General features: G+C 40.5%; 1 protein-coding gene across 1 annotated transcript in view; it reads left to right on the top strand.

Moving 5' to 3' along the window:
- grin2ba (glutamate receptor, ionotropic, N-methyl D-aspartate 2B, genome duplicate a) overlaps positions 1-13,900 on the top strand; it is a 77,635-nt gene that overhangs the window by 24,162 nt on the left and 39,573 nt on the right. Inside the window, exons 2-3 of the mRNA XM_068336843.1 lie at positions 13,118-13,261; positions 13,607-13,877. Coding sequence (XP_068192944.1) covers positions 13,118-13,261; positions 13,607-13,877 — 415 coding nt within the window. The remainder of the gene's footprint in view (positions 1-13,117; positions 13,262-13,606; positions 13,878-13,900) is intronic.

Below are 13,900 nucleotides of genomic sequence, written 5' to 3'. Positions count from 1 at the left end.
GCAGGGTAACGTCAGGTGAGATGAGGGAGAGATAGAGACACACATATGGTATAGTTATAGATAAAAAACAAATATCTGATATCTAATTTGTTGTATCTTTCTTCGTATTTCATCACGCTGACATGAATGTCCACTTTTGCTTGTGCAGAGGCCCCACATGCACTTTCATCCATGTGTGCATGCGCAACTAAGGCCCAGGGAGGAAAGGGAAGAATATTTCACACCTACACAGCATGTGAGGTTGTGTTGAAACCAAGTGCATGTGTGTAGACAGGGAGGGGGATGGGAGCAGGCTGACTCGGTGTGAAATCATATCCAACGCTTACGGACGTAGAAAACCATACATCAGAGGTGTTTATGAAATGAAATGACAACCAAGTGGGTTAATCAGTCCATAAAGGGTTTATAGGTGGCTTCCATTTGTTATAAATCCCACTGTACATCAGTAGATGCAAAGAAGTGCTTGGATTAATTATTTTAACCGTCATCATTCACCAGGATCAGACCCTACTCATCAAAATGTTTGATTCGACGCCCAGAACCTCCAGTTAATATTTCTCCAGTGCTTTGGGTTCAGACGTCACCACATGTCAGACTGTTTTTAGAAATAAAATCAAACCCTTCTGAACTCTGTGTAGCTTGATATCTGGATGAAAGGGAACCATAAAGGCTCCAGTCAGGTCAGGAGGACTATTTTTATGTATGTGATTTGGCAGCGCATGCCTTAAAAACAAATGAAAATTACATTGTTCATGGTTTGTTTTTTGGTTTCCACCTTTATTTGAGCTTAAAAAAAACATCTATACATTTTACTTTTCAGTGTTGTGAGGTTTCCACATTTACATTATCACCTGTGAGAATGTATTTAGATCATGTATTGAAGTCCAAGTATCCACAAAGGTGTGTTTGCTATCAAACAGCACCGGACAGCAGCGTGCCGCAGCGCTTCTCTCCGTTGTCCTTATTATCTCGGCGTGCTCTCTCTTTTCATTTCCTCCAGTTCTTGGTAAATGCCATGTCCAGCAGTGTGAAATCTGTTAATTGATCGTGACGATGATTGTGGGCCGCTGTTGGAAGGTTGGCCGTGGCGTCAAGGGAAAAGGGAGAGGGGGAGGGGAAGAAGAGAGGAAAGTGTGTGTGTGTTAATGTGCCTAATTGTCAGGCTGAAAGTTGCCGGTTGTTGGATTAACAGCTTGATGACTCTAATGGACCACTGTGTGCCATTTAGATATTGTTGTGGTTGAAAAGCTTTGGCAGCCACAGATGATGCTGCCATGGCAGCAGGGAAATAGAGGACTGGTCGCAAACGTGTGTGTGTGTGTGTGTGTGTGTGTGTGTGTGTGTGTGCGTGTGTGTGTGTGTGTGTGCGTGTGTGTGTGTGTGGTATGTATGAATGATATATTTGAGAGGCAGAGAAGAAGAAAGTGTAGGAATGTGATATTCTCATGTTCAGTTACACAATTTACTTTTGAGTTTTTATATGATGACTTGAATCTAATGTTTGGTTTTGCACCACATTCCATGAATAAGAATCCCTCCCTTTCCCAGACCAATAGACATGTGCATAAAAAAAAAGTTATTTCTACTTTATGTAGTTTTTGACTTCAATCTGTTTAAAAAAAAAATCAGCTTTAAATTAACCGAAAATAGTACCAGGGCTAAATAGTGTTAGATAAAGGAGAAAATATCAAGTGCATTGCCTCAGAACATAGTCGAGACTAGGGATCACAATGCTGGAAAAACTGACATTGCAATATTTTATTCTCTGTGATTTATACATTTATAGGATAGAATCCAGGAATTTTCAACAAATGACTTTATTTGGAAAGAATTAATCATGCTCAAACTTTTTTTTCATGGGTTTGACAGTTTTGAATGAAGAGAGCAGCCAGTAAGAGTCACACTCGAGCAATAATAATTATAGAGGAAATATAATAATGCTTTGTCAAACTGGAGTATTTGAACTGAAGTAAATCATGGTGGTGCTCAGGATGAGACTAGCTTTGTGATGGCAGAACGACTTTTCTGTAGCGACATTTTCACTAGCATGTGGACGCATCGGAAGATTGTGGGATTTGAACTTCATTTGAGGTGATGCCAATAAAGCACGGTTTAATAAAGGAGAGAAAGTTGTGATACGATGGTGATGATGTAGGGGAAAGTGTGTGAATCCTTGGGCTCTGCAGTCTGAAGTATTCATAAGTCTTGCATAAGTTTTGACTCCATCTGTCCTGAAGTTAAACAAAGTCACATCTGTTGTGTAACTCTCTGCTCTGTTGTCTTATTTAAAGCTTCGCTGAGTCCACTTTCTTTTTAATGAAGACAAACACACACGTTGGAACACACGGACACCAGCAACCACAAGCACCAACCATGAAAAGATCTTAAGGGTGACGTTATGAGGAGGTTACTCTGAGTGTTAGTGTCAGAGGAGGAGCGGATGCGTTTTAAGAGCCTGTGCCCAGGTTTATGCTGCAAAAACAGGATTGGTTAGTCAGGGAAAAAGGATTGGAGGTGGGAGAAGAGCTGCATGCAGATTGGATCATTGTCTAAAACCATTTCCAACATGTTTTGTTGTGCAGATCTCTTACTTGCGTGTTGTTCCTGGAACACATTAACTGCGAGTAACAAGGGCGCACTGTATAGCATTTACACCAATTCGTACGCTGTCGTGCCTTTTTTAAAGTTGGTATTAATAAATCCACAAGCGACAGTGAAGAGTCAAAAGGTTCAATGTTGATGATGGGAGGAGGGTTTGTTAATGTGGCAAAAGCAGCGGTAAAGATGCACTCTGTTCGGTACATCTAGACATGTAGGCGGAGAATTTTTCCACTTTTCCACATTAAATTTCTTTCTTCTCCAGTTTGTTCTTACACACTGGCCCACCTCGCTTGACACTACCCTCAACCATTCCTGTTCTTATTGTTCTTTTTGTTCAAATTTTTTATCCCTCTAAAAATGTGCATAAATACACACAAAATGAATTGAGCAAAACGGGCCTTTTAACTGAGATGAGAGGATTGAGGCGACTGCGAGGCTGTATACACAGAGACATTTCTAGGTTTTCATGCTATCATGAGCCACCTAGTAATTGAATTCTTTTCATTCCAGTAATACTGAGCATTTGTTACATCTGTCATTGAGCTGCTACAGCAGGAAACCTTTGGACCTACACTTCTGGAGGTGCTGAAGAACTGAGACTAGAGGCTTATTCTGCAGCTGCACTTGTTAACTCGCTGTGGATGATAGTGTGGGCTAAATGCCTGAAATGTAAATGTGAAATGAAGGGAAGGGGGGAGAGCAGTGGAGATAAAAGAGGAGTGAGATGGAGAGCGCAGTCTTTGCTTTGGGAAGGATGGGATCGGAGAGGCGAGGAGGGGCTGGAGGAGGCGGGTGGAGTGAGATAGAGAGGGTGGTCTCGCACCTGACAGTGACAGAGAGTGAGCCTTTATCATGTTGCCAGGAAAAGAACACAGTCCCACATATCAAGTGCACTCTCACTCTATTTCCCTTTGCGCTCTCTTTGTCCTCACCCCTCGCTCTTCCTCCTCCTCCCTGTGAGGTTCAGGTGATTGCACATTTCAGTCCATTTCCTCGGCTGAGTGTGGGGTAAATGCTGGTTATGGTCTTTGCTTTGTTCTTTAGCATATATAGATGTAGATGGACTGTAAAATTGCGGGTGAGGTGAGGCGATGAAACCTTGAGAGTGGATTCATGACAAATGAGATTGTGTGTGTTTGTGTGTGTGAGACAGACGTCAGCATTCACAGTGCGAAGTGTTGAGAATCACACGTTGGTGGTTTAGGACTATGACTGGAAACAGAACTTTTACTCAGGTGCATGATGGGATGCCTTATAGTGGGAAAGAAGAAGGAAGGAGGAAGAGGGCAATGGACGGAGACTGCTGAGACATACATAACAAGGCAGGTTATGGTAAAAGGGAGAGGGAAATTCTGAGGTTGTCAAAAAAGGGAGTGACAGTAAGAGGGAGAGAGAGATTGAAAGAGGGCAGGTGATCATCGACAGAGAGATGGAGGGCTGGGAGCAACCTGGAGCAGGAGATTGAAATCCGCAGATTTGACAGGAGTGGAATAGATCGTAGACGACAGACTTCTAGTAGAGGAGAAATAAATGGGCTAATGACATCCGTCGTGAGGACCTCACTGTCCCTTCATCCCTCCCTCATTCCATTTCTTTCTCCTCCATCCAACTTGACTAGCTGTCACCTTTCTTTCATTCCCGTCTGCAAAAGATGGTGAAAAAGGTCATCCCAACTCCTATCCACTGTCAGAAATGTAAAACTCTTTGTGAGAAGTATAAAGAATCGTATTCTGAGGCTGGGGGTCTGACAGCTTTACAAAATGCTCAAAGATGAATTTTCCCATTCTTCCCTTGTTTGGGATGGAATTTTGGTGACTTCAGGGGAAGTTTTCCATCTGGGTCCTACATTTGTGCAGTGAAACTTTGTTTCTTTGTGGAAAGAAATATCTATAACTTTGATTTAGTCTTTGTGGTCTGGTATTGCTCTATGTTTCTATAAAACAGATTAAAAACCTATTCCTGTTGCTTCATTTTATCCAATAAGTCATTTTAATAGACAGTCAGTGGGCACAATCTGAGTCCTTTTCAAACAATAGCATAACCAATAATTACCTGCTTCTTATGACTCATGCTGACAAGATAACTTCACATTTCATGTTTCAAAAAGATGTTCATACCCTGTAGTTTACTTAAGGTGAGGGTAGGTATGCGTAGGAGGTTGTGGTTAAAGATGGATGATGTAATATTCTTTATCTAAAATTGTGTTGTGTTAGAAAGTGTATTTCTTTGTAGAACAGACAAGAACAGTTGCAAACATGTCAAAATGTCAGCATGTTAATGTTACGGGTCCCAGAGTATGGTACCACATTAACAAAATATGAACCTGTGAAGCACAGATGAAAAGTAGCAGTAATGAAGAAACGGACTGCTTGCTTTGTCATTCAGGTTACATCTGAAATGTGGGAGAAGGATCCCACCTTAAACAACCCAGGGTACACCTGCTCCCGTGACAAAGGTTCCACATTCCGCTGGCTACACTAACTACATTTCTTTAAATATGAACGTTAAATAAATGAATATAAATCAATTCAAAACAAATAGATACAACTGTGGTCTCACAATTTTGGGTGTACCACATTAATATTTATCATATGTATCAAATTGTTGAAGTTGAAAGTTAGCTTGGGTGACTTAATGATGAAAGCTGTACCGTACTGAAAAAAATTCACGTTGTGATTTTCTTTAAATTTCTGTAATTTATATAGCAACGTGAAAAAGATGTAAACAACAAACAACAAAGGATGAGTTAAAGAGCTCTATTGACAAAGAGTGAATCATCCCAGATCTGTTTGTTAGTGTGTTTGGCACATTTGAATGAAGAAGGCTGCTAATGAGAGTCACATCTAATTATAAAAATGGAAGAAAATGGCTCCACTAAACCAAACAACACAACAAGGCTAATAGCAGGTTGCAGTGAAATATATGTCACCAAATACAATCACTGACAAACAAATAGTCCACAACTTCATTCACTTTTTAATTGTTTTATTAAATGATGCAAACACAGGTGGACGTGTGAATGAAAGACAGGAAAAAAATCTCTTGTAGTTCAGTCATGTAAAATTAAAGATAGATGAGACTTAAGGGTCAATATCTTTTTCTAGGGTATGAAGTAACTGAATGCTAATGAGTGCTAACCCAAGTGACACCTACTACACTTATGATGAGGCTAACACTGGAAGATTTACCACCTGAAATTTTTCGTAACTTTTTTAGTTCATTAATTCTAAACAAGAACAGTTTATTTTGTTGTCAGAATTTGTGGCAGATTTAATCAGCGGTATCTAATCAAGCTCATGTTACCTCTATGAATTATTAGGAAAAGTTGACAGCGGCGGACTTTTTTTAGTGTTTCCAGCTGACTGTCTTTAAAATGAACCCCCTGTAACTGTCAGTATCATCACTGACTGAGGAAGCTGCAGATATGGCATGAAGCAGCTTGTTCATACTGTTTAGTTTTTAAGACAAAGGCATGCTTCAAATGACATATCTTCATCTTCATCAGAGCATTCATTCCACTTAAACAACACAAGTGACATTCAGACTTTATTAATTTTTTCAAAATGTCCATTTCGCTTTTTAACCTCATTTAACAGATGTGTTTTTGTCTATTTTTGTACTTAACCTTTTATACAACTTTTCCTTTCATCCACAAAATGCACTCAGCAAATGAAATGCTCTTTTGTGTGGAAGTGACACAAAGGAGTAACATCCAAAGTAAGACGTTTGTTGAATGTGAACAAGCAGGGCAGTTATTCGGGAATGCCAATATTTTACAGCTCAAGTTAAAACTGATGAGTGTTTTTTGAAAGGTATACTATTATTACAATACATTATAGTAGAAGTTGTTACCCTGAATTCAAGTTTCCTGCATTAGCCCCAGCTAACATTATCACGGCTACACAATAACTTCAGTGTACAATGAAACTTTACATTCATCTCTGTTGACTTCTTTGACTCCACTGTTACAGTGATAATGGAGAACTCTGGGTTTCTTCACTCTCATAAATGTTATGGTGACAGTTCGCGAAGCCTCACGCTGTTCAGTGTGTTAACACGATGCTATGTGTAAAATGTGAGTATGAAACCAGTCGTATGCCAATTACACACTGTGTACTGAGAACGATTGCACAATAAGCAAACGCAACAACACAAAAGATATGTGAAATGTGTGTTCCTCGTTCTTTAGATAAGGAATAACAGACCCTACATTTCCGTTCTCTCCATTTTCATATTAATGATCCTTTTGACATTTATTCTTTTGGTCCTCTGCTGTCTTTGCATTCCATCAACTTCTCTAGGTTGAGTAAAGTGGGCAGAACAAGAAAGGTTTTCCATCTTTTCTTTGAACAGCATCCTATTTTGAAGGAATTTTAGTGTTACACCATATTCGGTGATGTACATTTTTAATGTTATAGAGATAAAGTACCTAAAAAATATATGATTGGGTACTATACCAACTCGACGGTACCTTACTGTGGCTGGTATTTGTTCAGAAATGACCATCACACATTTATCTCTTACCTTCACCCAGCTTAACATGAGGCAAATATGAAAGCCAGAGTACATCACACTATATTTTGTACTCACCCTTCCCTCCAGCTATCCTATTTAGTCTCCTTAGCGTAACCCGGCCCTACACAGAGACACACAGAAGGAACTATCACCATTCTACAAGGACCAGGGGACAAACAGGAGTAGAAGTAGGAAAGCATCAGCCTGCAGAAGCCCTCAGAGGGTTGTCTGCTAAACTTAGAGCAGAAATGGGCCAGAGCGAAACCAACGATCTGTGCGTTTGTGTTCCTCCTGCTTCTGTCTGAGCGTTAAGTGGTATTAGCTTCCGTTCCTCGCTGATCATGTCAACATGTCAAGTAACACACTTTTCAGAATCATGTGTCTTCACCAGTTTAATTAGCTGTTTCCTGCTTTTTCTTTTCTTCTGTTTAATTTACAAACCCTTTATTTTCCACCTTGAAAGATGTGGTGACTGTCAGGACAGCCACATTCCAATTAAAATCATATTAAATCAAAGTAAGTCAAATATTGTAACGAAGACCTGTGCCTTTTTTTAATTACGGCTCCAAAAGTAGTCAGAATAAGGTCATTGTTAATTAGATGATGGTCTGACAAATTTGCAAGCTAATTAAGCTTGTATGTGCTTGATTAAAGATAAGTAGGCTACCATGATAAGAAATGTGATGATGAGGCTCGACAAGAGCGAAGTAGCGGCTGGATGAAATAGGCAGTGTGAGGAGGTTTAATTTAGGTAGGGATGATAAGTGTGTGTGAGTGTGTGAAGAGACAGAGTGAACAAGGGACAGATAGGAATGGAATCAGAGCAGAGGGGAGGGCTTGTCATCAATACGTAATTTCAGCGCATGTCGGCGGCTTGTGCTCACAGATTTCATCAGAAATGAAAGTGTGTGTGTGTGTGTGTTCGTGTGCATGTGTGTTTTATCTCCACTGTCTTAAATTCACAATATTCAAGTGAAGGCCAGCTTATCCCTCTTTCTTCCTGCCTTCTGGTCCCTCCCTCCTTCTCCCTCTCTCTCTCTCTCTCTCACACACACACACACACACACACACACACACACACACACACACACACACACACGCTTGATTTTAGCACATAAAATTTTGCATCGCCACAAACTTTCAGCGGCAAACCCGATCTGTTCTCCCTTTCCAGCACATTTTGTTTCTCTGCCTTTGATATCATTGCTTTTTCTTCTGTGCCAACAAGAATTGAAGAACCTGTTCTAGTTTTCATGTTGTCTGTTGCGATTGCTTGCATTTCAGTACAAGCAATCACATACAGTCATTTAAAATCACCAACGAGATTCCTTTAGAACATTAAAGATATGGTTTATTTAATTCATTTTATTTTATGCATTTTTTTAACCTGCAATGTGCTTGTTACATTGGAAATTTTCTCATATCCGGACATTATAGAGGCACTGACATTAAAAGTACTATTGGAAGAAGCCAGGTCACCAGGAGGAAACCCATGCCTTCCCAGGCTGGGACAGGAAGCCAGAACCGTCTTGCTCAGAGGCAACAGGGCTACCCGTCGCTTCCACATGCTGCCAAACTTTTACTATAAAAATAAAAAATGTCGTCCACTCCAGAACAAAGGGGTGGCATGCATCTGCACATGTGCAGAGAGGACAGTCTTTAGAAATCAAATTGCACATAATTTTCTCTAACTGTTTTTAATCAAGTGAAATTAACTTGTTTTTTGTATCAGTAAAGTCCACTTTAGAATTAATTACAAAAGATAAGTAGGATTCAATCACAAAATACACAAAACAAAACCAAAACAATGAATGCTGTTGAGATTAATTGGTTTTGCCACTCAGTGTATTTATTGGAGCAGTATAAACTACAGTAATGTAAAAAAGAGATCAACTCTATTACCTAATCCAAATAGGATAAAAGGATGATTATACAAGTTCCGAAACGCAGAAGTGTGCTTTATCAATTATCAAGCTGCAGTGACGCTAAAAAAAGCAGCGAGATAATAACTTCCACAGAACAATTGTGAAAACAGAAGTTAATTCAGGAGCCAATTAATTTACACATGTCAAAGACGAATTTTTAGGAATAATTGGATATCCTATTTTTGCTCTCGATAAGCCACAATGAAACATAATGTGGTTCTCTGTGAGATGATTTTTTTTAGACGTAGGTGTCAAAATTGAAATGAAACCAAATTTAGACTCAATCTGACTCCTCACTACAGGCTTTTTATTTATCTACTGCACACGTTTGGTCTCTCGTGTTAAAGTGAGAACACTTATTTAATCCAAAATTTTAAAAACTCTGAAACATACAACAAGTATTCATACTGAAAGACTGGTCAAAAACAACAAATATCTGACTGACAGGTAAGTATCCATTAATAAAATTCAAACTTAAATTTATGCTTTATTTTTCATTCTGTTTGGTGTTTTTCTTCACTGCTAATCCATCATGTCAGGAGACACGAACAGAATGGAGTCATTCTCCTGTGTTATAGCTCAGTCCGTCATGTTTCTGCGGCTCTGTGTGTTGTTTTATGTTGCAGTGTTTCCTGTGCTTATATTTAAACTCAGCATGTACAGAATGGAAGTGTAAGTGTGAATGTGTGTATGTACCTGTGAAGTGTGTGCCCAGGTTCCCCTTCTTGTTGCTTTGTGTGATCACTTTACAACACACTTAGCAGTTTAGCAGCCTGCCTCGTTTTGTTTTATCGTGCTGTTATTTCTTGTATGAGTGTGTGTGTGAGCACATGTGTGTGTCATCACCCCTGGTATGGGTTTAGAATGAATTGCGGATTTGTCATTTTAGTGTGTTTTTCTTGTGAGGTTGGGTTTTTGAATGCAATAATGTGTGTGTTCTCACTTACCTTAATGCTTATAGATGTCTGTATAGGTGCGTGAGCATTTCAGTGTCTGTGCTTAAAGCAATTCAGATTTGTGTGTATCAGTGTCTGCATATTCCAGAGGAAGATTGGAAGTGGGTCTATTTCTTTTGTAGTCACTGATGTGCCCCTGTGTGTGTAATTGAAATACCTGAGTTATTGACTCGCGCTCTCCTCTCTGAAGTCAAATAACTACTCCAGGAGTGTGTGAGTGCACTCATTTGGAGGCTATGGGGCAAATGGGCCAACTCTTGCAGACCAAGACCAACCACAGACTACAAACTCACGTAGAAACACACAAATGCATGAGGCAGCTGCAACAACAATGGACCTGCAGACTCATACCTGCAAAAATAAAGGAAAAATCTAGGTGTGCCAAAGTATTTTTATGATTCCTATTAATCTGGACAATGAAACATGTTAATTGTTATTCATTAGGAATCAATTAAGATTAATCCTTATTTCTTTGTGCAATTCTGGTATGTAGCACTCACACTACAGATGTACAGTATCATGTAGTGGGATGTGTTTTCCATGTTTGTCCCATCTCATGACGAGTAGCCCTTGCGGCACCTGGGGAGAAAATTTAGGTTCGGTGTTTTTCCGGCTGTAAATTATCCACGTTTCGAAACCGGCCCTCAAACACTGTAGAGTTGAAAGTTCAACAAGCACACACACATACACACACACACACACACACACACACGTACACACACACACACACACACACACACACACACACACACACACACACACACACACACACACACACACACACACACACGTACACACACACACACACACACACACACACACACACACACACACACACACACACACACACACACACACTCTCCGTTTGCTGCTCCTTCACTGACTCCTGGATTCCTGCCTCTTAACCACGGATTCACTCCGTACAGGATCACAGCCGTCTGCCAGCCTGTCCTCTTATTTATTCATCCTTTTGTCGCCACACCGTCCTCTGTCTGTGCCCCTCTGGAGGCTTCAAATCTTAGCTTCATCCCATGAGCTTCTCCTACATCTCTATCCTTTATTCTGGTTCACCTCATCCCTTTCCCTTTAATTTCCCTCTGTTTTTCTCTGTCCTCTTGTCTGTTCCCTCCTCTACAGTTTTATCTGCTCTTTTTCGGTCTCCAGCAATATCTCTCCATCGCTGTCCCCTGTCTCCACCAGCCATTCATCCTGCTCCATTGTGTGTTGTAGTGTATTGTTGTCCATGTACAGTAGCCAGCTCCGACGTCAGCCGTGGGTCTAGAGAGAAGACTGGCTCAACTGCGTATTTCTAAGCCTCGCTGGCTGGCTTCCTTCTTCTGGCTCACTGACTCACTGGCTTCACAATCCCCTCTGGGAATTTTAATACTCACAAATCGATCACCTTGTGCCAACAGAGGTGATAATGTGGCTAGACCCTAATTATTGTTGCTGTAAATGAAGTGGTGTTTTGTAGCACTTCATTTTATTCATGGTTTCTTATCATTCGACCTGCTCCCCCCAGTGATTTTTTTTAAAACTACTGTATCTCTCACCCAGCCTCTGTGCTTTCCTCTGCATCTGTCTTATTCTTCTCTTAACATGTATTTTTCTCAAAGGCTAATAAAAATTCTGCAGACCCAATGCTTTGGACAGTACATTAATACTGCTCTTAAGATGAGAGAAGAAGAGATAGAGAGAAGAAGCCATAGGAAATAAGGGGGATGCTGTGTGGACGATAAAGTAGGCAGCGCAAGTGCGCGAATCTGGAAATTCAATTATAACTGTGCCCTTGCAGTAATAATTCTACTGGTATAAATGGGACAGCAGAGCTGGAGGAGAGACATATAGAGATGGATGAAGCATGAGAGGGAAAGAGACAGAGAAAAGATAGAAAGTTGAGAAGCAAATGGATTCAAGTTGGCTGAGAAACGATAGTACAGCATCAGTGTGTGTGCATCATTTGAATGCACATGATTTTTTTCTCTCATAGCAAAGGATGATAATGACATTGTATTAGCCTCATGGATGCAGCAAATTAAAGTCCTTATTTGAAGCATTCAGAAAGTACTTCACTTACTCTTTTTGCCTCTCAGCGTGCCACCTCAATGGTACAGCTGATCCAATTAATGCAGAAACAAGATAAGGGATCAAGCCATGTGCATCCCTGGGGACGGGCAGGTTAGCCTTTGATGTCGAGTGAAACATAGAACTACCAAGAAACCAGTGCATTTCAACACCCTGCCTGCCGGTCCTGACTGAATTTTTTCTGTACACAGTCCATAATGGAAGATGAAATGCACTGACACATGTTGTCATTCATGTCATTTCCTACATGAAAAATATGAACATCCAACAACATAAACACACCAGCTAGTGTTAGCAGGAGTTGGGCTCACAAGCTGAGTCACCCAGGCACAGTAACACAGAAGCTCATGCTACATGACTGAAAGTCCTGTCTAGACTTGAAAATCTCACCTCCTCCTCTTCTTCTGTCCATCTCAGTATTCTGTTTTAACACTGGTGACTACATTCAGGCTTGGATATCAGTCTGTGAATGATGCTCATCTCCTAATGTCCTCATGTTTGGTTTAACTTGCATTCTCTATTGTTCACATTTAGAAATTCAAGTGAGGGAATTTAGTCACTGAACGCTTTATGTACAGCATGTTTGGGGCAGATGATTGCCATTTGTAGCATCCATTGACTTACAACTATGAATTTCCATGTACATCGTTGGGACTGCGAAGTTCCACCAGAGGTTTACGAAGGCAATTTTCTGAAAATGATCAATGAGATTGAGGACAGCACCTTTGAGTTCCCAGAATTTGCCCCAGTCGCCCCCATGTACAAACTCATTAAGAGAGTCATAAAGGCGACTAATGAAAGTCATGACCAGTATCATTACAAGCACGCTGGTGTCCTCTTGTCTTTCTCCTGTGTGAGCGAGAGAATAAAAGCCGTTAAATTAATGTTCCCACAATAATGTTACAAACCGCTGCCATTGATTTAGTAGAATCTCTTCTCCTCTGTGTGTGAAGCCGACTAAATTAAAGTCCAGGCCAATATTGTTACATCACCATTCACAGCCTTTGTTCCTGTGTGTGTTTTTGTCCTGTTCAGGATGACGACTCCATGTTCTTTCAGTTCGGCCCCTCCATCGAGCAGCAGGCTTCAGTCATACTAAACATCATGGAGGAATACGACTGGTACATCTTCTCCATTGTCACCACATACTACCCAGGTTACCAGGACTTTGTCACTAAGGTAACTGGACTCAGCTGGGACAATGTGCACAAATAATCAGGACCTAAAGGCAAGATGATGCAGAGTAGAAAAGTTATTGTCCTCTATTATTTTTATATCAGATTAAAAATATTGCAGCCCTTCATGTTTTCTATTCAAATACATGTAATTAAACACAGAACAGTTCAAGATGCTGATTGGACAGTTTGTTGAGTTTGTTGTTCCGTGTTTGATATGAATCCAATAATAACAATCACAGAATTTTTATCAGTCATTGTATGAGTGTAAAACTCTGAAATAACTTATTAGAGATAATAACCGTACTGTTGCCTCACGCTCTGCCTCCACTTCCTCTGTCCTATCCAGATCCGCAGCACCATCGAGAACAGCTTTGTGGGTTGGGAACTGGAGGAGGTTTTACTGCTGGACATGTCTGTAGATGATGGAGATTCAAAGATCCAAAACCAGCTAAAGAAGCTCCAAAGCCCTGTCATTCTTCTCTACTGCACAAAGGAAGAGGCCAACACCATCTTTGAGGTGGCCCACTCTGTTGGGATCACTGGCTATGGATACACATGGATAGTGCCCTCGTTGGTGGCCGGAGACACTGTTGTGGTGCCTGCAGAGTTCCCCACAGGTAAATGCAATGATTACAATTTC

Source organism: Antennarius striatus, chromosome 16 (genome assembly GCF_040054535.1).
Source record: "Antennarius striatus isolate MH-2024 chromosome 16, ASM4005453v1, whole genome shotgun sequence".
NCBI classification, from domain to species: domain Eukaryota; kingdom Metazoa; phylum Chordata; class Actinopteri; order Lophiiformes; family Antennariidae; genus Antennarius; species Antennarius striatus.
This window is presented reverse-complemented; position numbering and strand designations above follow the sequence as displayed.